The 27,293-nt window shown below is 43.4% G+C and overlaps 2 protein-coding genes across 3 annotated transcripts; one reads left to right on the top strand and one right to left on the bottom strand.

Moving 5' to 3' along the window:
- Positions 1-125: 125 nt before the first annotated feature.
- Positions 126-18,301, top strand: tmem269 (transmembrane protein 269). 2 transcript variants are annotated; one of them, XM_072449260.1, is made up of 7 exons: positions 8,295-8,312; positions 8,460-8,575; positions 8,676-8,820; positions 10,794-10,891; positions 14,507-14,650; positions 15,193-15,393; positions 15,964-18,301. In XM_072449260.1, exons 3-7 carry the CDS (start codon positions 8,678-8,680, stop codon positions 16,071-16,073), a joined length of 696 nt encoding a protein of 231 aa, XP_072305361.1. In that variant the 5' UTR covers positions 8,295-8,312; positions 8,460-8,575; positions 8,676-8,677; the 3' UTR covers positions 16,074-18,301. The 2 variants fall into 2 exon arrangements, with proteins under 2 accessions (XP_072305360.1, XP_072305361.1); XM_072449259.1 differs by lacking the exons at positions 8,295-8,312; positions 8,460-8,575 and adding an exon at positions 126-194.
- Positions 18,302-26,910, bottom strand: LOC140362961 (tyrosine-protein kinase STYK1). The gene is made up of 8 exons (XM_072449258.1): positions 26,803-26,910; positions 25,567-25,764; positions 24,666-24,847; positions 23,635-23,718; positions 21,485-21,702; positions 19,752-19,792; positions 19,302-19,398; positions 18,302-18,505 (listed from the first exon to the last, which is right to left on the bottom strand). The coding sequence occupies exons 2-8, from the start codon at positions 25,754-25,756 to the stop codon at positions 18,325-18,327; spliced, it is 993 nt and encodes a 330-aa protein (XP_072305359.1). The 5' UTR covers positions 25,757-25,764; positions 26,803-26,910; the 3' UTR covers positions 18,302-18,324.
- Between the last annotated feature and the right edge of the window lie 383 nt (positions 26,911-27,293).

Genomic DNA, 27,293 nt, shown 5'->3' with positions numbered 1-27,293 from the left:
CAAGTCTCCCCATATGTATAGTAAGGATTGAAACAAGTAATACAAACGGGGAAAGTACTCAAATTAGCCAAGATGCAGTTGTATTTAGATGTATTACCCCGAACATTTGCAGTTCTTTCTTGATTCTTTTTACATTTGCAGGTTTTGCCACTGCTTTTCAAAGATGACCATGATCCTGCTGACTCCCTCTACTGGTAGGCATTTGTTTATTCTCTTTTCCTACTCAAGATTACTTGCTGTAGTTTGCATGTTTATTGGTCTAGGGAATTATAATGTATAGTATATTTATTAAGAATCATTCAGGCACATCTAATGAGTGACATATTTAGGGAAACCTTGTGCTGTTTTCCATAGACAATTTACATTTGATAGATTTAATTTAGTTTCTGAAGAAATACGCTCGATATCAGGCCATATGTTTAATGAAACAGATGAAAAAGCCCTGTAAAGATTCAAAGATGGCAACTGAAGTTAAAGCTGGTAACTTTTACAAAATGTTATATATTTTTTATTTATTTTATTTATTTATATAGACCCTGCCAACCAAGTCCTGTTCCAATGTCCTCCTGGGGAATGTGTCCTCCGTTCGGTTAGCATGTGGCTATTTCCCCAAGATAATTTAGTGTAGCGTTCATTGCCTTGAACTGGTGGATCTTACCCATAATGCACCATGATCATTTTAGAAGGTAAAAAATAATAGCATGGAACTGTATTGCTTCTTAATATTTGAAATTTAAGATAGATTAAAACATACATACTAATGTGTATTTGTATTTTTATAAGACCCCCTCTAGAAAAAATATTAAATTTAAATAAGTCCCTGTCCTCGGAAAGACCCCACCACAGCATTATGTGCCCCCAAGAATATTTGACCCCCCCTGAATATGTGACGACCTCCATATGTGTGATTTTTTTTTTTGTCTATTAGTGTGAGCATGGCCCTGCTGCTAGTTCCCTCTGAAGCCTCATGAGCCGTCTTTTTAGGCTGAGGCAGGGCACTTACCTTGGAGACAAGGTACCTTTGCTTTGAGAAACACCCAATGTCTCTGTCCAAACCAATATTGCCAACTTCTCATTGAGCCTAATAAGAACCTAGCCCCCAGTGACCCTTAGTGGTCAGTAGTAAACTCTGCATCCCCCCAGTTTGCAAACATATAAACTGGAATTGGTTGATGGACTCAGTCCCCTATCCAACGGTCAGTCTCACATTTAGATGCATGGTTCATCATGCATCCCAGCGGAGGGGCTTGGGGCAACAAAGGCGGTGACCGAAACACCAGGAGTTGTGTGGCCGGGGCAATGTCCGCAGTAACAGTGTCACCTTGGCCAGAAGCATCCCCATCACCGGGCACCAGCAGGTAGGTGTTCGAAGCCATGTTGCGGGGTCCATCAGCTGCTTGTCAAACCAACACTGGGCCTGTATGGACAGGTTCGGGGTGGTGGTGGCAACAGTGCAGCCGGCTGCTGTCAGGCGTAAGGGGTGGCTATTGTGAAGGTACAGAGGAACCGCCGATTCCACCTTAATCAGATACTGATCATGACCTAGTGACTTCACAATCACCTCTGACCTGTCCCATTTATGTGGACAAAGAGACTCAGTGGTATGGGACATCCGGGTCCAGAGAGCATCCTCCTTTGCCGCTCATGCCTGGTGCGGTCAAACATATGGGTTCAAGAATGTCTCCAGTTTGTTGACGAAACACTGACAGAGGACAGGTGACGTTTGACATGAAGAAAGTCCTCTGTGTGGCTCGTGGTGAACTATGGACCGCCATTGTTGGATAGTTCCTCCGGAACGCCAAAGAGAACGTGTGAAGATGACAAAGCAGGCCACCTAGATCAGTGCCCGCTATGGAACTCAGAACCCCCACCCAACCCGAGGGTGTGCTGCTTGACTCTGAACAGACAAGCATTCGTTACCTTGTCTACTGTACGGTCGCTGAAGGTCTTCACCAGAGGCTTATGGTTGGTAACCACAATAAGGTTGCATCCTTGTGTGAAGTATCTTGTTTGCGCAAGAGCCCAGGCCACGGCCAGGGCCTCTCCTTTTTAATGGCTGCATTGCGCTGTTCCGCCGTTGACAGGAAATGTGAACCAGCAAGGGGGATCCTCCATCCTCCCAGGCAACAGTCCGGTGTACCAGAGGTGCAGCTACTATGCTTTTGGAGCAGGAAGTAACCAATACCATGCCTGGACCAGTCAGGGCGGGGACAGGTACGTCTCTTCATGCCATATATCTCCAATGGTCCTCCACCAGTGTTGTTTTAAGTCCGTGTAATAGTGGATAACCCTAACCACATTGTTCTTTGCTCTTGTAGTCTGAGAGGATGGCATTAAAATGGTAGTTGTAGCCATCCCCTGATGATAGGAAACCTTGTGGTCAATGTTCCATTTAATTCTTCATGTGTCTGAGCAAACACCCTGTGTGGCCCCTTGGACCACTGAGCAACATCAGACGTGTGCACTGTGGCCACGCCCATATCACATCTGTCCAAGTGACATGCTTTGTAAAAATAATCAAATTACAGCAGTTATTTCTGTTTGCTTACTTTTAATTATTAAAGATGGGCTGCAAAGTTATTTGTAATTATGCTTTCAAGTCGTCGTTGTCAAAGTCTTAATATATTCAGATACTATTGATAAAAAAATAAACTATTATTTAAAAGAATTAAGCTCTTTTGCTTCTGTCTTTTTGCCTTCACCTAACCCGGAAATGTGACGTCACTCCGGGACATTGTCTAGCCAACACGGAGTATATTTACACTGAAGTGGACAGCGATAGCGACTAAGATACAAATGAATCATCGTCAAGTGAGCGGATTTTAACGGATGACGAACAGCATCCAGTTGCTGAAGGTCCAGCAACTGCTGCCTCATATATTTGAGCCTGACGCCTCGTCGGACAATGAAAATAGAGCTGATGAGAATGATGATGAGGAGACGAGAACGAGATGGCGACTGGACATCGACAGACTTTCTGAATGGTGCGTGTTAAACTGGAATATTTCGCATTAAATTATGTGAAATACAATGTTGACTAGGTTCCTTACTGTATTAGTTCGAAACTGCAAATTACTAGTCAAATGGTTCCACTCCACAAGTTCAATAGTCCGAAAGTAGCATTATCTAGTGTGCCCGTGCCTAAGTGCCCGTGCTGCTCACCGATGTGGATGATGGAGTCCGCGCTCGCCGTGGTGCCGGAATCATCTCGGGTCGGAGCTAGAATGCGCATCTAAACCGGCACCGTCACCTTTCACCGCCGCTAGAATCAATAGACGCCGCGGACGAGGCGCGAGGTAAATCCCAAAGTCGCGGACGAAAAGTAAAGTATTCCAGGCAGCGCGGTAAGAAAGCGGGGAAAGCGCGGGAAGAGGACGCTAAAGAGCCTGTTGTGAGTCCGCTGCGCTGGAGGAGAGATCCATTCAACGTCCTGGTATAATTATTATAACCAGTAATATACATAAAGTGAGAACTCTTGCTACAACAACATGCCATCATGCACATGGCGTCAGTCAGACGCACAGACAACTGCCTTGATGTGAAGATGTCTTGCAACTTACTTTTTTGAATATCCAAGTTGATATTTCACGAAGTTTAGGAAACTGTCTGTCTGTTTAGGAAAATGTTGGTAGCATAGCATTGGACCAGACTTGCCACACATCGCCGATTTGGGATTCCAAAGCATTCTCTTAGTCCGGACAAATGGTGTCCAAAGACGTCCTCTACTCTTCCGTTTGGGCCACTCAAAGAGCCCGCTTCCCTCTTGAGAGCAGTGCATCGCTACACATCTCCGTGTCATTGCAGATAACAGCAAGATTTGTCTTATAAAACGTAAAATTCCGCTCGGTTTAGCACATGAACGACGAGGGTCGGCTACAGCATGTTACCAAGGCGGTTGCTATGGCGCGTTCTCGGGTTTGGCAGAATGAACTTTTGATGTTTTTTTGTCATTGGTTAAAACTAACCGTCCAGACTTCATTGTGGAAAAAAATGAAAGCTGTTTTCTACTTATTAACAGACGTTGCAGCCCATCTTTAAGTGCTTTAATCCTGTGTGAAAAAAGTGGCCCAGGAGTTGGAAGTAATTATTGGGTTTGAGAATTTTGAAAGAAAACAAAGCCCGAAGAGGGATAATTTGCGCCGTTGAGAAGTTATTCCTAGTGGTCTGAAATTTCCTTCGACAGGCCAGTAGAGTATGGTACAAGCAGGTCACTCCATCTCCAAAAGCCCTTGGTGGGCAGCAAGTGTTCCCACTTGCGTTTTAGTCCGTGGCCGCCCTGGATGAGTTTCCTCCAACTTGTTCCCAATGGTGAAATTGCCGGATTTTAGAGCTGCTGCACTAGCCCCGGCCGAGAAGCGAGATCGGCCCCGGTTTTGCTCCGGAGCGAGTGGGACCAGCCAGGAGCAAGACTGGCAATTGAGTGCCCGTGTTGAGTCTACTGCTGCGGGTTGCTCTGCATGTGCACGGAAACTCTCACCCGTGCCTTCTGGTTGTGTAGACAACTTTACAGAATAATACAAGTAGTCCACCAAGTTGGCAATACAGACAGGAGACATGAGTGTCTTCCACGTTCTGTAGCCACGCTGCTCAGCCGCTCTGTTTCGGAGAGAGAAGAATAACAGGAGGCTCCGCCTTTATTATTTAAATTGCACCTAACCTTGCGCACAACAATATAGTGCCTACATATGCAGTGGTAAACATCGCTCTCTAACAGTCAGTTAGGCGGCAGAGTGTAATTGCCGAATCGGCCCCAGTCTCGTTCCTGAGTGTGAACGCAGTCAATTGATCTGTTTTTAAAGATGGCCGCCAACTGAGCCGGATCAGTTTAGTCCGGACTAAACTGGTCAAGTGGGAACGCAACTATAGTGGTGCCGACGGACCCTTTCTTGTAGTCTGAGAGGACTGCATCAAAATGGTGGTTGTAGCATCCCCTGAAAATGAGAAGCCTTGTGGTGCCCTGGTTTAGTGCCAGTGGCCGAAGGGCATGAAGGTGGTAAGATGGCAACCCGATTCACGCAGCAACTGCTGTCGGACATATGAGAACATGTTTGGGGTGTCAGGAGTGACAGGACCCTGCCTGTCCCTGGGTCCTCCTCAGCAGTTACCAGATGGAAAGTGGAGCAGCAGGATGTCCCTACACCACGGCTGGCAGCCGATAGATTGAGATTTGGGTGCACACGAGAGTCGTCACACGAAATCTGCAGGCCAGAAACTCATCCTGAAGCAAAGGTCTGATTGTGCGCCACTTTTCGCAATGACGGATATCTTCGCCTCAGTGGCCGAGCCTCGGTTTCTGGTGCTGCCACTTGATTTAACCTGCTTGTCAACTGAGGGGTGGTCTCTCCATTCACCCTTAGAAACAATTGGTGCTAGAGTCTGACGAGTGAGGGTTTGGAGTGACTACCCTCTCTCCTGAGAGCGCGGTGCTGACACCTACAAAATTGGCCAGGGCTGGCTCTAGATTGAGCCTATGAAATCTGTGAGATCAGCTCTAACTCCATAGCAGGCTGTCGACTGTCTTTTGCCTGCGGGCTCTATGGCAGTCAATACAAAGTTGGTGAGGTTTGGTATTCCATCCACGAGAACCCTCTGTGAAGACCTAAATGTTGATTTGCAATCTTTGCTCAAGGCTTGCTTAAACCTGTGGCTGGGGTCAGGGCAAGGCTCTGGACATGGATTGACTGTGGAATCTTCATCAGGTGCTGGAATGATGACATGGCAGATATTATATTGTGGGCAACAAGAGAGCATTATGAGCAATTTCTTTGCTTTCAACAAGTACCATCTTGTTTTAAATTGTCTAATCAGGTATCCCGTGTTTTACAGCATATGTCAGAATCGTAAATCCCATTGATCTAAATATCACAGATAATGTGGTCGGTATAGTCCACATTTTTGCCACAGACTCTCCCATCACCACTGTAGATTCCTTCTGCTTCCTCAGCACCACCATCACCCAGAACCTCAAGTGGGAGCCCACCATCAGCTCCCTCCTCAAGAAGGCCCAGCAGAGGATGTACTTCCTATTGAGGAAAGCCAAGCTGCCAGAGCAAATGATGGTGCAGTTTTACATGGCCATCATTGAGTCCATCTTCACCTCCATCACTGTGTGGTATGCTGGAGCCACCGCTAGGGACAAACGGAGACTACAGCGCATTGTGCGCTCTGCTGAGAAGGTCTGCAGGACCTGTACATCTCCAGGACTCGAGGACGAGCAGGTCAGATCACAGCTGACCCTTCTCACCCTGGACATGGACTATTTGAGCCACTCCCCTCCAGCAGGAGGCTACGGTCCTTTCGGACCAGAACCTCCCATTGGACTCATGAACGCTTAACACCTGCCACTTTTATTCAAACCAAGAACCATTCATTGCACTGCTCATTTTTTGCACTATTCTGATCAACTGTAAATTGTGTAGATATTCAGACCTCTATTCTAGTCTATTTTATTTGTAAAATTTCTATGCATACCCTTTTTGATATCTTTTGCTACTATTATTATTAATTGTATGTTGCACCTTTAATGCCAACGCAAGGTCATTGTTTCTGAAACCTGCTCATTGGCAATGGCAATAAACCGCATTCTGATTTGGTATATCCTTTGGTGGTCATTTGTGAAGTGTTACTTTTGGCACATTGGCTGACTCTGAAGTGGTTTCTGGCACAAGAGGATGCTTGAATGGCTAAAGTTTTCCTCTCAACAACACAACTGAAGTCTGACTATGATAATCCTGATGCAGGTTAAAGGTGCACTTTGGAACTTTTCTGGTGGGGGTTCACCACCTTCTTCCATGGAGATGTTAGGAAGTGGTTTCAATCGTTCAAAATGTGCCAGTCATTCCCGGTTCATAATCTGTTGGTCAGTTAGTTTGATTCAAATCTACTGTTGTCTTTGGAGCAGAGGCGGTGCTTTGTCAGACCACACACAGCCTTTATCACTGCAGATTTACATAACTAAAACTGCACTGATGAAATTATGTTTACATGCAAAGTGTTGTCATGAATGCAGATATAACAGAACAATTTACAGAATGACAACCATAGCATGATTATTTACTAAAGATCTTTTGTACAGCTGCCTTTTGTCTAAGTGCTTAGGTTTGAGTGAAGTGACTTAGGGATCATCTCAAAATGGGTTGAACCCCCCCCCCCCCAAAAAGACTTTGTCTGGCTTCACATAAAAATTTACGCGTTGATAAAACGATAGTAGCTTGATAGACCCTGCTCACCTCTAGTGAACATCCCTGAACATCCTTTGGTAAGTTTATTTTTAGAAGTTATGAACTCTCCAAATAATATCACCTGTTGCGCATGTTTGTTTACTCAATCCACATGGTCCACGGGCCCTACGGCACATCCCATTCAACCGAAACTGTGAGATGACCACATTGAGATAGTCTCAAGAGGATGAGAGAGTGAGAAACTAATGTTTATCAAAACCTGTAATTGTCAATTGCCTGCGTTTAGACCTTAGACGTGCTGTCAGAATGACAGAAGCAGAACACGCGCTTTTGTCTCTGTGTCTTCTGTGATGGCTGAAACCTCATGCAGGGTTTGTGTTGGTCCTTCTTCCGGACTGTGCGTAGATTCCCCAAGACGAAAAATATTACGTCTTTTCAGCTTCAACCCATTTTGAGATGATCCCTTATTGATCTCTCATTGATAACGCTGGAACAAGCATGTGTTATGGTTTTGTGATTAGAACCCTGCACTTTTGCATGAAGTAGCAAATGTATGCATTTTCTGCATTTTAAGATTGAACTGAATATAGTGTCAATAGGTGTACTCAGGGTACCCAGGCACCAATATTTTCTACTCCCAGTAGAACTGAGTCAAACACTCCAACAATACCAACAGATAATTTATTTATTGAGGGAACCATTTTTTTAATATCTGACACAATTGTATGCAATTTTATTTATTGAAAGCATCTTTAGCATTTGTTGCTTCAACCCAAGAATGTTACATATAATTGTTAAAGTATGCAAAATCCAAAAGCTAAAACAAACCGTTGTGTATTTATCTCCATGTGACCAATTCTTAATGTATTGCACTTGTAGATTGACTCATGTCGTCTATGTTCTTTGATGATTAAATGCACGGCTTGTTGAACGGCTCTGCCTTATTTACTTTTGGAATAGATTACAACCACTACATAATATGCTATAATACAAACTTGGATGTTTAGGTTTATAGACCTACAGATCTTCTGCCACCTGCTTGTTTTCATGAACTTATATATTTTCATGGCCACAGGCAGGTGGTGCCACCAGGCCAAGTTACATATCCGTGGAGAGGCTAGCCCGCTCACAGTAAGAATGCATGTTTTAACATACACTTTTGTTGTTGTATAAATTAACGCAATAAGAATGCATGTTTTAAGGTATTTGAATAAAAGCACCTGTAGTTGAATTAATTCCAAATAGACAAGTTTAATGCCATATTGTGGAACATTCCAGGCAAAGTACTAACCTCTCCATGGAGACAAGCATTTGGCGGACGCACCACCAGAAAAGTTACATTTTGCGCCTCTAAATTCTAAATTACAACTGACCTTCCTCCTCAGTCAGCCATGGTAAGTGCCCTGTTGCTCTCAAACACATCTGAGAGCGAAGAATCCATATTCCGCAGAGAAATACAATCAGGCTAACTACCCCTGCTTTTGTGTTCCTCAGGTATGTTTTACTGCACAAAGAAGCTGCTCCTGAGTGACTGTCCTGGACTGCACCTCAAAGAGTTTGCCCGGAAGAATGCGGCTAACGCCTTGTCCGTAGCCAACATGGTGATGGGCATGGCCTCCATCCTCAGCAGCCTGAACGGGTGAGTCACCTGCATTTACCCTGTTAATGTTCTGTTCATGTAATTAAATAGAAATAACATTCCTACTGATTGTAGTTTGCAATTTGCAATGGCTGCAATTATATAAGTAATATAAGCGTTTCCTTTGCAAACAACAAAATATACTGTACTTGCTCAATGGGGTCTTGCATATAAAACCTGATAACTGCAGTTTAAGATAAGTGTATGTCACATTGGGAATTTAAAGTCATAAGACCACATACTGTGCCATGGCTCGCAGCGAATATCAAGCTCTAGGCTCTGTGTAGGGAAGTCACTGCAGTTGTACCGGTTAGCGGGATCCAATAACAGAACAACTATATGCCACATATACAAAAATACATTACACAGTCTACACATTCTTCTGAATCATCCACATTATTGCAGAAATCTCACATTCCATGATTCACATTATTGCACTGCACAGTCCACATTATTGCACAGTCACATTAGTCACATTTAAATTATGTATATTTTAGACACGCACCATTCATATTCAGCCCATACATGCCGTCGCACGCTCTACTGTATGGAAGCTTTCTCAGTTTTTGTTTTATGAAGCTTGACCTCATATTTGTGGAGCATTGTCCATATTGTAAAAAGCTATTCATTTTTGGAATCTGTCAAGCCAGGGAGTCATTCAAGCCAAAACCGCCTCTCATACTTCCTAGAGCAGGCATGTCCAAACTTTGCCCGGGGGCCAAATGCGGCCCTCAGACCTGTAAAAATTGAAAAATTCATGCACTTTGACCAACCTAATAAGAATGTTCCAAATCTTGTTAAAGGTGTGGAGGCCCATCGAAACATGTCAAATGCTAAATGTCCAATGATTCACTTTGCCATTCAACAAATTCAACAATTTTGGGTTGTCTTTGGCCCAAGTTTCAAAATGCGGCCCTCTGTGAAAAAAAGTTTGGACACCCCTGTCCTAGAGTAATGTAGTGTATTCTTTTCAGTTCAGTGAAGATGGCGGCAATAGGAATTATAATGGCAAGACCAAAAACCATTTCGCAAAAGACTGTATCAACACAGAAGGCGCTCATATTCTGGTATATAATTTGTTGTACATCTTCACAAGTAAGTGAACCTTTTTGTTAAAGGTTGAATGGAGGATTTTTCACCGATTTGTGAAATCAGCAAGTGTTAGTCCCATTTTTTTTTTTTTAAATGCGCATGCGCAAACTCACCCCCCCACCCTCCTGTTCCTGGAGGAGCCTGGGGGGGAGCCTGGGGGGGAGCCTGGGGGGGAGCCTGGGGGGGAGCCTGGGGGGGAGCCTGGGGGGGAGCGGTCGTGTGACGTCACGTGAATGACCTCTATACTGGGAACGAGGCTGCATGGGAATAATTGACATGTGGGAGAACTACTCGGCTGTCCACGCCACGAGGAAATGTGACTCTGATTGGTCGCCAAAAATCCTCTATTTAACTTTTATGAAAGAAACTCTATTTTAAATGTGAATGTGGGTCTGCGATACAATCTCCCCTTGGTGTACAGCAGCCTCTTAAAATCTTGGCGGAAATCAAACTAGTCAAATGCTAATAGGGTACATGACAGATCTGAGGTGGAGAAGGGTGGACCTCAAAAAGCCTCCCAGCCTGTAAGAGGGAAATCAGAATCAGTTTTATTGTCATTGTCGGTGAACAATTCACAAACTATGAACTATTTTTGAAAATGATAATAGTAGAAAGTATAAACTAAAATAAGATATGTAGAATAAAAGTGATTTTAAATATATGTACAAAGAGATCAGAGTGTAATACTGGCAGTGCAAAACAGTGGATAGGACGTGTTATTTACATGGATCATTAAAGTGACGGGTGCAGTCCAGTTCATATTTATGCTCCTTAACTTGCTAAACTGATCGCCTATATTTCCAATATCGATATAGATATTTTTCTCTCAAAATCGTTCAGCCTACTAAATCAAATACCCACACTGCATGTGTTATTCCCAGGTACCATCACGCGGCCTGTTGGCTGGTGCTGATTGGCTACATGTTGGATTTGGCAGATGGAGCTGTTGCCCGGAGATTCGACGCCTGCTCAGCTCTGGGTGAGTGTGCTTCAGGGCTCAGGCTTTTGTGTTGACTTTCTATTTTTATTATGTACAACAAAAGGAACAAATCATTGTGCGTAATTTTCCCATTGTTTCCAAATGGGTCTCCAAAGCGGAGAGCGGCACATCAGTGACCACTGGACAAACTGTTTGTCTACACGCTGCTCTTTAGCAGGTCAGGGCTGCAAACCATTAACATCTGTTTCTAACACTTGTGCTGGACCTTCATGTGTTTGTTTGCTGCTTATGTTTTATTTCGAACATTTTAACAGAGTTACAAACAGTTGGATATAAACAGGCTTCAGTGATCATCACTTCAGTCATTTTAACTTATGTAGCCTAAATAAAAGGATTCAAGTTAAGGCTACCCCAAATAAATTGTCTGTTTGCTGTAACCCGAGTCAACATTTTTCAAGTGGGACAGTCGGTGGGCAAATTCTTATTTTTTTTACTTCGAGTCAAAAAAAATGACAAAATTTTGATCTGAGTGACCACCAGGGGTCGGGCCTCAACAGTCCAGGGGTCGGGCCTCAACAGTCCAGGGGTCGGGCCTCAACAGTCCAGGGGTCGGGCCTCAACAGTCCAGGGGTCGGGCCTCAACAGTCCAGGGGTCGGGCCTCAACAGTCCAGGGGTCGGGCCTCAACAGTCCAGGGGTCGGGCCTCAACAGTCCAGGGGTCGGGCTTCAACAGTCCAGGGGTCGGGCTTCAACAGTCCAGGGGTCGGGCTTCAACAGTCCAGGGGTCATGCTTCAACCGTCAATGACGGAAAACGTCTCTATCAACCCGATCGGGAGACTAAATCTCACAATTTTAAGCTATTTCAATCGACCTTTTGTACGCCGCTATCCTTTATTTTGGTAGCGAAGGCGAGCGGGGGGAACATGCGGGGGACACGGGCGCCGCCATGTTTGTTGTGATGACGCTGCTGGCGTGTTTCAATCCCAGAATGCATTTGCGTGAGTCAAATTTCACACCCTGACAGAGGGTGACATGTACTATAGATGGGTCAGTCGCGCCGACGGAGGCAAACCAATCTGCAAAAGGCAATATGAAGTCACCTAAGCATGGTCTGTTTTGTTGTTGACGCATGTGGAGGACTTAACTAGAGGACGCACATGTGTAGCGCAGTGCGTTTTCAGACCTTTGGGATGAAAGATAGGTTTACCAACGTGATACAAATATTCGACACAGCGGTCTAGGAAAGACCGGTCGGTGAGTCGGCGAAATAATTGAAAAATAAAACATTTTGACGTTTTTTCAACAAAATGCTGATTTTTTTTTTTTTCAGTCTAGCTAGTTTCACAGCGAGTCGGGTTACGGCAAACAGACATTATTTTTGCTCAGCCTAACCACACTTCAGACCAGATGCTCCAGACGCTCTGCTGCTGATCAGATGATGCACCTGCACATACACTTTTTGTGATCCTGACTTACAAAAGCGAGAGCGTCAATTACAAACTTGGGAGCATAATATACTAACAACACTTTGTGTCATAACGGGCTGCATATTGAACGTAGACTAAACTGAGGCCATAGACTAATGGTGAATAAATCATACCACACCTTTTTTATTCCACTTTGGAACCTTTTAAAAGATTCATTCTGTTACTTCTCTGGTGAATGGTCTTCCACCTGCTTTTCATCCATGGAAATCTTATTGGTTTTCCTGGAATATCAACTTTCTTCAATTTACCAGGACTGTTTTTTTCCCTCTATTGTATTAATATCCATTATTATTTGAGCACAGTCATAGTGCATCTTTAAGGACACCGTAATGTTTGAATTTGAGTTTGAAGTACTGCAGCATGTTAATCTGGGAAAATTCATTTGGATGCCATCGGAAATTAGGCTGAGGCCCAGTTGGGCCCCCTTTTCTCAGGCATATTGAGTATGTTAAAATAAAGGATAATAGTTTAGAGAATAAACTGTGATGTATGCAGGTACCTAAAATAGCACACAGGTGCATGGACAAAACCTCTGACTGCACATTTCAGTTCCTTTGTTTCGGTGTTGTTGATTTTTGCACGGCTTTGCAGGTAAATCTTGTTGTGCCCCTATGTATTTTGTCACATGAACAATCGCTTTCTGATTAAGCACCTCATTCCACAGGATCACACTTCAATTGTCTATATTATCCCGTGGTCTTTGGTCCTGTGCATGTTTGAAATTGCTCAAATTGTTGACCCTGGTTGTGGAATTTGTCTCATTGGTTTGGCCTGAGTGACCTCATCCTCATGGGCTGAAACGGGCATAAAGCGACCTGGCAGAGGAGAATGTTGTTTGTAGAATCCCTTTGGGCTGACACTGAAATTTACACTGGAACATTTTGCATATGCTCACATGCCACACAGTCAGGCTAGAACCTGAAACACTAAACCAAATGAAACACAAACATGACTGTCACTATTCAGGAATAACATTCTGCCAATGGCAGCTGATCAAGGTATAATGGTAATATTCCTGTCCTGTTCTGAATGTAGAGGAACAGCTGCCTGACCAGCCAGTCCTTTTAACATTCTGTTCGAATGCAGAAGGGTCTGGAATCGGACCATAAAGGGTGTCAAAAATACTACAGTTGCACGTTTTTCTCTAATTCAGAGGATTCTTCTTTTACCTCAGATTAACAGTTCAGTACGTCACTCATGGGCATGTTTCAGTCCTCTTGGTTAGTTTGAACTTGTGAGCAGTCATGATAAGCTGCCATGTTTGTTTGGGCATGGCTATAACATCTGTGTCAATATGGCGTCCACTGCTAATTTAAATCATGTGGGTGCTAAAGCTCTCCAGGTGACTCGCATCTCTGATCTTAAGATATTTTTAGTACCTGCTGAAATCAAGAGGCTAATTACTGCAAACCATCCCGACACAGTCCCTCAGAGTTCATATCTATATGTCAAATTCAAGTTGCAGATTGAACACAAAGATGGGTTCTGCTTACTGCTGGGATTCACCTTCTTAACAACATAGGACCATTTACAACTGATAGTTATGATCAAGCCCAAAAAGACGCTGCTCATTTGCTGGAGGCCGAGTTGTCTTTTTATGCAGAGGTAAACATAGTTCATCTGACCCATACATGGGTCAGATGAACTGTCCCATTTTGACAAACTTGCCATGCACTCCTGTGTATTCTAGTGCAGTGTCTATATCTAGTCTGCCTTTTTTATTGAGCTGAAAACATTTTACCTTTTTATTAAACCTGGATTTAGAAGGAAGAGGTATGTTCATCTTCAAGTCCTCAAAGAGGGCTCTAGATGGAAATGTTTTCAGGGAAGCTCGAGATGGCATGTGTATTGAAATAGCTCTTATCCAGCCCCTGATGGATACATCTGCCCTCTCACTGGGAACTTATGCACAGGAGAAACATGGCTTGGCTGAGGCCTTTTGTTTTGCCAAAGATCTTTTGTGAAGTAGAATTATGTTTTTTCTAAGAGGGCATTTTATTGTTTGTGGTGTTTTACATTTAAATAAAAAATATTTTGTGGAAAAACGCTGTCCCCATGCCACACGCTAAGACATAATTACAGTGAGGCTGGTGATGTAATGTCAAGCCCTCCAAATGAGTCTTTATTTGCAAATGGATTCGTCTAATTTCTTTGTTTTTTTTACAGGAGCCAAGCTGGATGACTTCGCAGACTTCACCACCTTCGGCATCGCCACGTCTTTACTCCTGAGGACCCCGGCGCTCGTGGACAACGTCTTGTGCATGTGCTACGTCCTGTCAGTGTTTTCCCGCCTCTGCTTCTTCACTAGTGGTAAATTTAAAATGACATCTAGATTACAGGTTAGATCAGGCCCTAAAAGTCCATCCAGACCAGGCCTGACCGTGTTCTGTCTGAACCTGAGCCAGTTTGAGCCAGTCTGAGGCGGCGTGGCACTGGCTCTGTTTTTCAATGGGAAAGCCGTTCTCAATTGTAACCAGTCTACAGTGAAAATAACTAAATTGACTCGTATTCATTTAGATGTATTTATTGTCCTGTTTGGACACGTGTATGGCCATTGTGTAAACTCTATACAGACTTTATATGAACTTGCATTTTCGAAAATACTAATATAGTACATACTAAATGCTAATATGAGCTTTTGATATTTTTTGCTCGACCAAGAGAAGCAGATTTGTATTCAGGTGCTATAATCAACCAGAAGGCATGTGTTTGGTTGAAATCTTCCTGATAGAAAACCCCCTGGATTTTGTGCCTCCCGTGAATTGGCTCTGGCCCCTGGTAAAATGGTCCTCAGCGGGGAAATCAGAGAAAATGAAATTAAAGAGAGACCCATATTTCTTCGTCCCCTGTAGGAATCCCATTCATGTACCGGGGTCTTCCTTGTACCTACCCCTCTGCAATCTTGGCTAGTGCATCTCTGCTCGCGGGGGGAAACCTGGTGCTGCTCAGAGTGATCGCCGTGCTCATGATCCTGTTCATGATCAGCCAATCCTTCTACCCACACGACCGCGTTCTGGAGTCTCAGGCCTGGAAGAAAGCCGTCTTTGCAGGAGGTAAAGCCATTTCATATTCTCTTAGTCGCGCTGTAGTTGTAGTACTCGTAGTAGTAGTAGTTGTAGCAGTAGTTGTAGTACTCGTTGTAGTAGTAGTGCACACACAAAGTCTTTAGTGCAGTACATTGTTCTTTATTTCAATGGTAGGTGTTTCACAGGAGACGTATAAAGACAAGAGCCATCAGAAACAACCAAAACAGCACCAGAGACTAATTTCAACAGAGGAAAAGAGGACGAGCATGGGTTTTCCTCTTATCTTTACATTTTACATGTTTGCATCAAATGGCTAAAGCAGTTTGGAAATTCTTTTGTTCACTGACAATGGAAATGGAGCTCAGGATCAAACATTTAAAACGTTGACATGACAAATGTCCATAAAGATGCAATAGTAAAAAATGTAAGCAAAAGAAACAAACTCTACTTGTAAGCATGCAGTATTTCACACTTAAGAGTCCCAATATTTTTGAAATGAATGTTAAGTTTTGTGGTACAATCCCAATCTCTAGAAATCTTATTCGTTTCCTGCTTTAGACATGCAAAAGAAACCTGAAGAGTTGTCTGATTTTGCAGGCGTGGTGATGGTGTTCTGCTCGGCGTTTCCTCCAGCCTGCGTGTACTACCTGCTCTGGTCCGTCTCCTACATCCTGTTCCCCACTTCACTCTGGAGCTGCAAAGTGTGAGGAGCAACGCTGCTGAGAATCATTCAAAAGAACTGAGGTTTTACACCTACGCTCTGCTGCCCCCGACTGTCCCAGCGGGCGGAGCTCATTCCCTCAATTAACATTAATTTCACACATGAGGACAAGGAGAGGGGTGAAAGACAGGTTAAATAACTGCTAAACGTATGTGCTTGGTTTTATTATAGCGAGATAGTAACAATAGGATTAATATTGTTTTACTTGGTTCCAATTTATTTTGAAGATGCCAAACATAGATCCGTGTAGAAAAGGGAGTGAGCAGTACTATTCCTCATCTCCTTTTACTTGCATAGACATGTTACATAAAGAAGACATTGTATAAAGTAGTTAATTAAGTAGAATTTCTCTAATAAGCCCAAAACGGAATCAAAAGCATATTTCCATTCAATATAAAACCAAGGATAACATAACACAAATAATCAACTCTTTCCCTCAGTTTGATTCCATTTCCTCATTCGTCTCGTTTTTTTTTTTTTTTTTGAATTGAAGAACGAGAAGAGTTGTGTTTGGATATTTATTTCATTAGAAATTATTAATATTATAAAAAAGACAGCTGTTTCAGAGCAGCTTTTTGGACCATTCTTGTCCCAAGTATTTTGAATATAAAATGGATATTTCTTGACTTCAAATTATTATTATTTTTACTTGGTAACAGAAACCGCCTCTTGCGTTTCAGCCTTTAGACTTCCGCATTACTACAATATTGTAGAAGTTTGTAGAGACTTGAGACAGTGTTTTAAATTGTCAATTTCTAAGTGTTTATATTAGATCGTTGTGTATGTTTGCCTCTGTTTTAAGAGGCATTACATTGTAAATCTACATAAAAGCTGCTCAACCATTTATGGATGGATTGGTGAAGCATTTCCAAACACACTAAGAGGAATAAGGCCGTTTTACTGTATGTTTGAATTGGTTGCCATCTAGTGGTTTGGTTTGATACTGCAGACTCTGTAAAGACTCATTTTCTCAATTTTGTTTCTTCTTGTCTTGTCAGTGTGATCCTCATTCATCTGCAAAAGATCATTCCTATTTTTCAAGGCATTGTGCTACAGTCAATTTTGGTGCCTATTTGCAACACTGTGACTGACCAGTGAATGTATAAATTATAGGTTTAAAGGTGCACCATGTAACCTTTCTACTCGTTCATTCAGATTTTATTGCTTTGCCCAAAATGTACCACTTAATGGCACTAAACTTTTCGATTTCCTTGGAGACAAGCAGGTAATGCCCCCAGAGCAAGTTACAGCTCAGATCTGTGGAGAGAGGAGCCTGCCCACAGTAAGAATGCATGTTTTTCAAGGTGTTTGTAAGGCGAGAGTTTTTAAATTTGTTGTTTCACGGATTTTCCTTGGCATTTTAAAAAGGGGAGGACGGAATAAAAACAAAAATAAAATTTTATTTTCCCATTTATCAAATCACATCTCTACCATCCAAAAGTCGGAGTTGAATTTAAAAATAAAATTTTATTCTAAATAATTTTATTGGATTCTTAGAATATAGGCCCTATAACCACCTCTCTACATTATCTACATAATTATAGTTATCAATGCAAGACATTGAAAATAACTCTTATTATACTGCGATGTACAAAAATACCTTCAATGTGATAAACTAACTGTTTAATGGAAGGTGGAACTCAGTGATCAGACAGAAAGTAGTCCCAGACCGACAGCTTCTCACAAAATGAATCATCCCGTGACCAAACAAGTCGCTTTGATAAAGCTCTGACGTTCGGACGAACTCTGGGTCGTGCAGAAATGGTCGGCGGTTGGAGATGCTGGTGCGGAATACATTTTTATTTTTATGAGGTTTTGGCCAAAAAAACGTCGGGAAATCCGCGAAAACAGGAAAAATACATTTTCATTTTTTTTTTGGAATCTCCGTTTTTGACGCAGGCGGGCTCGCGAAACAACTTATTAAAAAACTCTCGCCTAATAAAGAAATAACACAAATGTCCAGGCAAAGCAAAACCATCCATGACAAGCTGCTCCAGAAAAGTGACATAGCAGAGCTTTAAAGATGTTTGTGGAATACTACCTGCTGCTTCTTCCCGTGTGACTGTTGAGTTTTTCTTTTGAAGTCGCAGTAATGTTTGCACGCTCCGAGCAACTCAAAACGCTTGACTCTGGACCCTGCGCTCACATGTGGAGGAATCAGACGTGTGCATTTTAAGTTTGTACATTTTGACAATAAAAGTCACGACAGCTTAATGCATTTAATAGTTTATTTTATTTCAAAAGAATGAAGTAGTGATCCCTGCGACGGTGCGGTATTGGGTTTTGTCCACAGCATTTGGGACACAGATGGGTCGCGTGGAGGCCAGGTACAGAGACGAGTCCAGCAGTTTGATGATGGCGGGGAAAGACGGTCGGTCCTTAAAGCTCCACATCCAGCAGTATTTCATTAAGTCATACCTGCACATAAGCCAGACGGTATGTCGAGAAAAAACATGAACAAATCAGAATTGTAACAATGGAAGGTTCAGGGAAATGTAAAAATCATACGTTTATAAGAATAAATAGTGAGAAAAAATCATCTCTGTGCTAAAGCCAGTGTATTTACATCATTAGTTAGGGTATTGTCCCAAATAATGATGTAAGTGAGAATAAAGTACAAGGCAAAACTGTTTGGATGTAAAATTTATTGTAATCGAACTGAGAAAGCTTTCAAATTAAAATTTATACTTAAATAATGCACAAATTCTGGTATTTCAAAACAATAGATCCAAAAAATGACAAACATTTCTAAAGGAAAGGGGTAAGATGAGCAAATGTTTGAAATGTAATATTGTGAAGCTTAAAATACTTACTCACCGTGGAACGAGGTAACCAAAAGTGTATCGTTGCATTAAACTAAATATGACTCAAGTAGAAAAAGAAATGGTGTCAGAAAACGGTAAATCCAGTTTATTTACATCATCAATGCGCGTTCCATTCAAATGAATAAAACATGATGTGAAAAAGTTGGTATTTTGTGTTGTACTTTTCTCTTAAATATTAGTATAGTTTGTGATTCATGTTTGGCATTTTTATAGGCTCTTTACAGCTAATATTCCATGTATGTTAAGAGGTAAAGTCAATGGTTTCTGTAGTTCGTAATGAATCTGCAGTGCATTTGCAATAGCACTCTTTGGCCAATAGTCTCCCATCCCGACATTAAAAAAGAAGCTCTATATTGTCATAACTCTGTGGTTTGCCTTGGCGCACTTACAGAGACGCTCCGCAGTTGTTTGGCCTCTTCATCCGATAAGACTTCTGCAGTTTAGGCAGCACAGACGCAGGCTCCAGTTCAGGATATGGAGGAGACCCTGGAGAAACGGGGCATTATCACCCAATCAACTTTCCAATTTCTATGGCGAATTGTACAAACAAAGTCTATTTCCAAATTGCTGTACATCTTGCAATAAAACCAACTGCTTTACATTATAAATAAAACTGTACAATACAATACAAATCATGAACCAGAATAAAAATAATAAAACGGTATACAATGTTTGAAAGGGTACACAAAGTTGTTTTTCTTTTTGAATTCATCTTCATTAATAACAATATAGTTGAAAAATGAACTCTTCAATTGTCTGCTATTATAATCCAAATGTATATACAGGCCAAGGTCATGTAACTGGTGTTAATTTCTCTAACCTTTACTTCAGTGTCTTACCTAATGTGACCATTTCATACAGTAAGATTCCAAAGGACCATCTGCAAGCAAAACCAGAAGAGAAAGAACAAATCAATGTCCAGTGCAGTTTGTGCAAGATTCAAGTAAAAGTGACTGATTATTGACTTTTATTTAGCCACAAATGTCCCACTGAGACTTAGCAGCGATTTCTGGAGAGTCCTGGCTCCAGAGAGAGGAGCTGATTCTACATTAGTGATGGAGGAAACCGGAGCAAACGTCATGGAGAGAACATGCAAACCTTCGTGCTATTAGGTGAAAGCGCCAACCGCTGCGTCATCATGCCATCCAAAGTATTGTGAAAGTAAAATTTAAAATGAGATAATGACACTCAGCACATCAAAAAACTAAACTGGGACTAGAACAGGAATAATCCAAGTTTATATCAGGACTAAACTGGGACTAGAACAGGACTAATCCAAGTTTATATCAGGACTAAACTGGGACTAGAACAGGACTAATCCAAGTTTATATCAGGTCTAAACTGGGACTAGAACAGGACTAATCCAAGTTTATATCAGGTCTAAACTGGGACTAGAACAGGACTAATCCAAGTTTATATCAGGACTAAACTGGGACTAGAACAGGACTAATCCAAGTTTATATTAGGACTAAACTGGGACTAGAACAAGAATAATCCAAGTTTATATCGGGACTAAACTGGGACTAGAACAGGACTAATCCAAGTTTATATCAGGTCTAAACTGGGACTAGAACAGGACTAATCCAAGTTTATATCAGGACTAAACTGGGACTAGAACAGGACTAATCCAAGTTTATATCAGGTCTAAACTGGGACTAGAACAGGAATAATCCACGTTTATATCAGGTCTAAACTGGGACTAGAACAGGACTAATCCAAGTTTATATCAGGTCTAAACTGGGACTAGAACAGGACTAATCCAAGTTTATATCAAGACTAAACTGGGACTAGAACAGGACTAATCCAAGTTTATATCAGGTCTAAACTGGGACTAGAACAGGACTAATCCAAGTTTATATCAAGACTAAACTGGGACTAGAACAGGACTAATCCAAGTTTATATCAGGTCTAAACTGGGACTAGAACAGGACTAATCCAAGTTTATATCGGGACTAAACTGGGACTAGAACAGGACTAATCCAAATTTATATCAGGTCTAAACTGGGACTAGAACAGGACTAATCCAAGTTTATATCAGGACTAAACTGGGACTAGAACAGGACTAATCCAAGTTTATATCAGGACTAAACTGGGACTAGAACAGGACTAATCCAAGTTTATATCAGGACTAAACTGGGACTAGAACAGGACTAATCCAAGTTTATATCAGGACTAAACTGGGACTAGAACAGGACTAATCCAAGTTTATATCAGGTCTAAACTGGGACTAGAACAGGACTAATCCAAGTTTATATCAGGACTAAACTGGGACTAGAACAGGACTAATCCAGGTTTATATCAGGATTTAACTGGAATAAAACCCAAACCAAATATGAATTGAAGAGTCAAAATATGACTTTATAATTCTAAACTTGATTATTTTCAAACGTAAATTGCTCTCAGTTTGCCGTATCCATCAATTAGCATCAAATTGACAATAGCCATGCCTCTATCTATTCATTTCAACATGCTTCACTCCCCACCTTTACCAGCAGAGGGCGCAGTGTCCTCACACTCCTGATCCTAAATGATGCACAGTTAGAGTCCTTAGATAAGCACATTTGAGCCTTACACATCACTTTGGTCAGTGCTGAGCTGCATCATGACCCTCTCCGGGGCTTGCCATTTTAGCGGCGCTTGTGTCGTTCTGCTCGTCACCGCTAACTCCGCCCTCCGCGCCCTGAAGGCCCCGCCCAGCCCCGACACGCGCGCTGAGAGGCCCGGTCCGAGGAGGATGTTTCGGGCCGCGACGTCTCCATGGACCAGCCTGTGCTTGGACATCAGGTAATCCTGCAGGGAGAGGGCGGGCGGAATGTAACCGGTCAACACAAATACTCCCTGACCGAGGACGTCCAAATCAAACATTCTATATAAGAATAGTTTAGAAACACTAGAAACATTGCACCCAATAATATGTAATACAATGAGGAGCAGCCAGAATGTACTGTGTGTAGTTCAAATGCAGAGTTATGTTGTAATATAGAGTCTAGTCTATTTTAGAAATGAAGTTCAACATTTGTGATTTCACCTTATGATATTTCTCACGACAATCATGGGGAAACTCAGCTTGCAGAGGTGTGTATAGGCCTACTAAGTTACAATTACTGTAACTAAAACTCAATATGAATTAGTATTTATGTTTCTGTTTACTTCATAGTTATTCAAGTGTTTCTCTCCAATTACAAGAAATTCAAATGATGTATCAGGTGACAGACAGGTCCAGACAGGTAATGCTGCACTTAGTCTTGCTTGAATAGTGCTTTTACTCTTACTTAAGTAAACTCTTGGATCGCTACTTTTACTTGAATAGTGTCAAAATAATCGCCCTTCGAGGAAACTGCAGTTGTGATTTTGGGTGCTGCAAAAAGTAAATGGAATTGAATTTGATATTATTCGCATTTTTCTGGCTACTCTGCTGACCTCTGCTGACCTCTGCCCACCTCTGCTCACTTCTGCTGACCTCTGCCCACCTCTGCTCACTTCAGCTGACCTCTGCCCACCTCTGCTGACCTCTGCCCACCTCTCCCCACCTCTGCTGACCTCTGCACACCTCTGCTGACCTCTGCCGACCTCTGCTGACCTCTGCCCACCACTCCCCACCTCTGCTCACCTCTGCTGACCTCTGCCCACCTCTGCCGACCTCTGCCCACCTCTCCCCACCTCTGCTGACCTCTGCCCACCTCTGCTCACTTCTGCCCACCTCTGCACACTTCTGTCCACCTCTGCTCACCTCTGCTGAACTCTCCCCACCTCTGCTGACCTCTGCCCACCTCTCCCCACCTCTGCTGACCTCTGCACACCTCTGCTGACCTCTGCCGACCTCTGCTGACCTCTGCCCACCACTCCCCACCTCTGCTCACCTCTGCTGACCTCTGCCCACCTCTGCCGACCTCTGCCCACCTCTCCCCACCTCTGCTGACCTCTGCTCACCTCTGCTCACCTCTGCTGACCTCTGCCCACCTCTGCCCACCACTCCCCACCTCTGCTCACCTCTGCTGACCTCTGCCCACCTCTCCCCACCTCTGCTGACCTCTGCTCACCTCTGCTCACCTCTGCTCACCTCTGCTGACCTCTGCCCACCTCTGCCCACCACTCCCCACCTCTGCTCACCTCTGCCGACCTCTGCCCACCTCTCCCCACCTCTGCTGACCTCTGCTCACCTCTGCTCACCTCTGCTGACCTCTGCCCACCTCTGCCGACCACTCCCCACCTCTGCCAACCTCTGCCGACCTCTGCTCACCTCTGCCGACCTCTGCTCACCTCTGCTGACCTCTGCCCACCTCTGCCGACCACTCCCCACCTCTGCTGACCTCTGCCGACCACTCCCCACCTCTGCCAACCTCTGCCGACCTCTGCTCACCTCTGCCGACCTCTGCTCACCTCTGCTGACCTCTGCCCACCTCTGCCGACCACTCCCCACCTCTGCTGACCTCTGCCCACCTATGCTTACCTCTGTCCAACTCTGCCCACCTCTCCCCACCTCTGCTGACCTCTGCCCACCTCTGCTTACCTCTGTCCAACTCTGCCCACCTCTCCCCACCTCTGCTGACCTCTGCCAACCTCTGCCGACCTCTGCTCACCTCTGCTGACCTCTGCCGACCACTCCCCACCTCTGCCCACCTCTGCTCACCTCTGCTCACCTCTGTCCACCTCTGTCCACCTCTGTCCACCTCTGCCCACCTGAGATAATTACCTCTTCACATTCTGCATTCTCAGACTCACCAGAGCTGCTGCCACCTGCTTTGCCACCACAAACACAGACTTTTCCGTGAAGTCCTGCGATGGATCGTCCAGGGTCAGATTGTTCTGAGAGGAATAATAACACATTTGAGATGGTGAATGTGTGGCATGGGCCCTTGCATCTGCTGGCAGCCCATTGTGACCTGAACCTTTTACAGGAGGTTCAAAGTTCACCTGAGCTACCGCCTTGACCCCGCTAACCTCCCCCGCTGTCTGAAAGCTGTGCAATCGACCCAAGCACCCCAGCCTCGCCAAACAATCGCCCCAAAGTCACCAATTCAGCCCTATGAGTATTGTACGAAATTCAGTCATTGATTTATTCAGTTAAACCGAGACCAACATTCATGTCTTTAACCCTCCAGTTTGTGCCCCCGGCTTTGCCCAGTCTAACGTCCTCTGTCTCCTGCTGCACGCGCTTCATTTAAAAAGCTGCAGTAAACCACTTCTTCTTCACAAACAATCATCTTTTCATTCTAACTAAAGTGTTCTCCCGGCTCGTGCTTCCCGGCCTCGTTTAGCCTACGTAAAACTGTGTAAGCCTGGGTTGTCGTCCACATTAAACTATAGCCTTCTAATTAGTTGGTGCTTACAGTGTGTGGCGTTCAGGTTAGCCACCCTTCTTTTGTCTCTTTGAACTGCCCTCTTTTTAGTTCTGAACTTTCATATCTGTATTATTTCTTCAAAAATTTAGTTTATAGGATTGGACGCTCAGTAACCCAATAATTGGAGCTTGTGGGTTGATTTAAACTTGCTGCCCCCAGTGCTGCCCCTAGTGCTATTTTATTTGGCATATTTGTCCCATTTATACCAATATGTTTCCCTCATTCCAAAGGTATAGTACATCTATTGTTTCCTTTGGCAAGGTTTAGAGCCTTTAAAGGTAACACACGTTTTAGTTTACCATTTATCTATTCATTACTGCTCATGAGTTGTCCCTTTCTTCCACTGGACCCCTGGATATGGCCTTTAAACATGAAGCAAAAGTATAGTATTGTGCAGTTTGGGTGACTCACATTCCGGAGGGTCCAGAGGAAGTGCAGGAGGTTGCCGGGGCTGCTCTGCTCCAGGATCAGGTACAGGGGCAGACGAGAGGTTTGACAGAACAACATCTGCACCACGTTCTGATGTCTGCACACTCTAGAGTGAAACAAAACCAGCTCCACAAACTCACCAGACTCAGGTTTGTCTGGGCCATCTGCACAAGGAACGTCATCAGCGTTAAACTGAAAGCGGTTTACCTCTGAACATCACATGCTGGCAGTGTTTGACAAAGTTCATTCGGTCAAATAAATGCCTTTGGTTTAGGCCTTGAGTTGTGTTTGGAACTCTCTCACGTCAACTTTATTTCAGACAAACCAAATTAAATCACGTTTATTGGTAGTATATACTTATGATTTCTGTTCACTTTATACATTCAAACGTTATCGTCCAATGCAGTTGAAATGTGTCTTTGCGTCACTGTTACAATCAAACCTTACGTAAAATAAATAAGAATTGTCTCAATTTAAAGAAGTGAGCAGCAAATACTCATGAATCAGTGCTTGCATTCGATTAGTTGAAGTATTTTGTACATTTAGCCATAGTTTAGATTACAGGGGTGGGCAAACTACGGCCCGCGGGCCACATGTGGCCCGTTTGTCTTTATAATCCGGCCCGCCAAACATGCCAAGTAATATTTGAAAAAATAATGAATGAATTAAATAATAGATTCAATAGCCTATATTTGACAGAAAAGTGATATTTTATTTTATATATAATTGTTTTGATTTTTTTTTCCACAATGATCGCGGGTCGGCCCTCCGCTACTTGCCTGGATCCGAATATGGCCCTCGGAGGAAAATAATTGCCCACCCCTGGTTTAGAACAACACAATTCTGATATTGTTGTTGGAGATTCTGAATCCCACTGTCGTACCTGTGAGAGACTTGACCACCACGGCCTGTGAGCTGCTGTCCGGCCTCTTCAGTGTCCCTTTACAGATTGGCCCATAGTGTCCCTTCTGCCAGAAGTCGACCGCCTCCAGGGAACACTCCGGGGGCATCTCCCAGGGGCCCAGGGACGCAGGCACTTTAGGAGGAGCGCCTGACTCTTCACCGACATCCATGCCCCGACCTGGGACAACCGTCCACACAAGCAATAGAAATACTACTGCTTCTCTGTGTGGGCTCTGTACAGGAGACACACCATGAACCATGAACACATGTGCCACATTCAGCTCACTTGTGTTGTGAAGGGACTATATCATTTACAAGTTAAATGTAAATGTTGTTTTTACTGGGGATTTAGGACGGATTGTATAGTGTGTTATTCTTACTGTGGCACTTCTGCTAGTCCTTATGATGAATGAAAGTCATGTTTGTTTCTTTTTTTTCCTTTTCTTTTCCTATTTTAAGAAGAAGGGGGATGTAGAGCCCCAACCACTGCACCCCTACAAATAATAGTGATTCTGATTGTGTGTCCTGACAGTGAGTGAGCTTGCACCTCCACAAACCTGACTCGCATGGCCTGGAGGAGCCTCCTCCTGCTCCTTTCTATGGTATAAAGGTGCATTATGTAACTTTTCTGGTGGATCCGCCATCTATTTTCACAGATGCCTTGAAAAACATGACTTCTCACTGTGAGTGGAGGCTCCTCTCCACAGATCTTACCTGTCGAACCTTTCAGGCAAAGCAAATACATCTCCACGGAGACAAACAGATGGTGGACCCTTTACCAGGAAAAATACACAGTGCTTGATGTAAAGGAAATGTATAGAATGTTCTTGTACTACTTGTCTTTTGTGATTTGACACTTCATACATTTCAAAATAAAAGCGCACGTCGCCGGCTTGAGTCCATGGAAATAGACAGTTTAAAACTACTTCTGAACATTCTTCATAGAGTTGGACACGTTTTATGTCATACCGTGGAATATTATAGCCAAAGCAACATCTCCATGGAAACAAGCAGGTGGAGACTTCTTCAGGCCAAGTACGAGTCAGGTTTGTGGACACATGTATTTACGTTTTCAATAGTTTTCTTTTTTTTGACTAAACCTTTCGTACATGGGCTTTAACACGATGCTAATGGCTACCTCAGGCACATGTAAAAACCTTGTAACACTGTCACAATGTTGTATCTCCTTTAATCAACAGTTGTGTACTTGTTGTACCTGTAACTCGTCCTGATGTCCTGAGTCTTCGCTTGTTCCTGTGCAGACTGTTGAAAATGAGGAGCACAACTAGAACTGCACCTGAAGCCAGAAGAGAAGGGATAATTGTGACGGACGATAATTGAGGCAAAGAGGTACAGCTTTACATTTACACAGAATGATGGTGGAATTTAGAAGAGGAATTGTTGTTATGTCCCAAGTTCACATCCATAGCAACTAAAGGAGAAATCAGAAAAACAATGTAAATCATCTGTAATCCAGACTGAACAACAACAAATGGTAAAACCACTGAGAAGAGACATGTCGTCCAGTTAAATCATTCATTCATCTTCTGCTGCTCATTCCCGTTATGGGGTTGGAAGTACCTGGAGCCTATCCCAGTGACTTTGGGCCTGAGGGAGGGGCCAGCAGGGGCCAGCTCATCACAGGGTTAACACAGAGACGCAGAAAATTATTCACAGCCACATTCAGTCACTAGGGACAATTTACAG

This window comes from Eucyclogobius newberryi, unplaced genomic scaffold (assembly GCF_026437365.1).
Source record: "Eucyclogobius newberryi isolate DKJ021-1_F unplaced genomic scaffold, fEucNew1.0.hap1 SCAF_17, whole genome shotgun sequence".
Classification (NCBI taxonomy): Eukaryota; Metazoa; Chordata; class Actinopteri; order Gobiiformes; family Gobiidae; genus Eucyclogobius; species Eucyclogobius newberryi.
The sequence above is the reverse complement of the archived record's forward strand: the minus strand, read 5'-3'. Positions and strand labels throughout refer to the sequence as shown.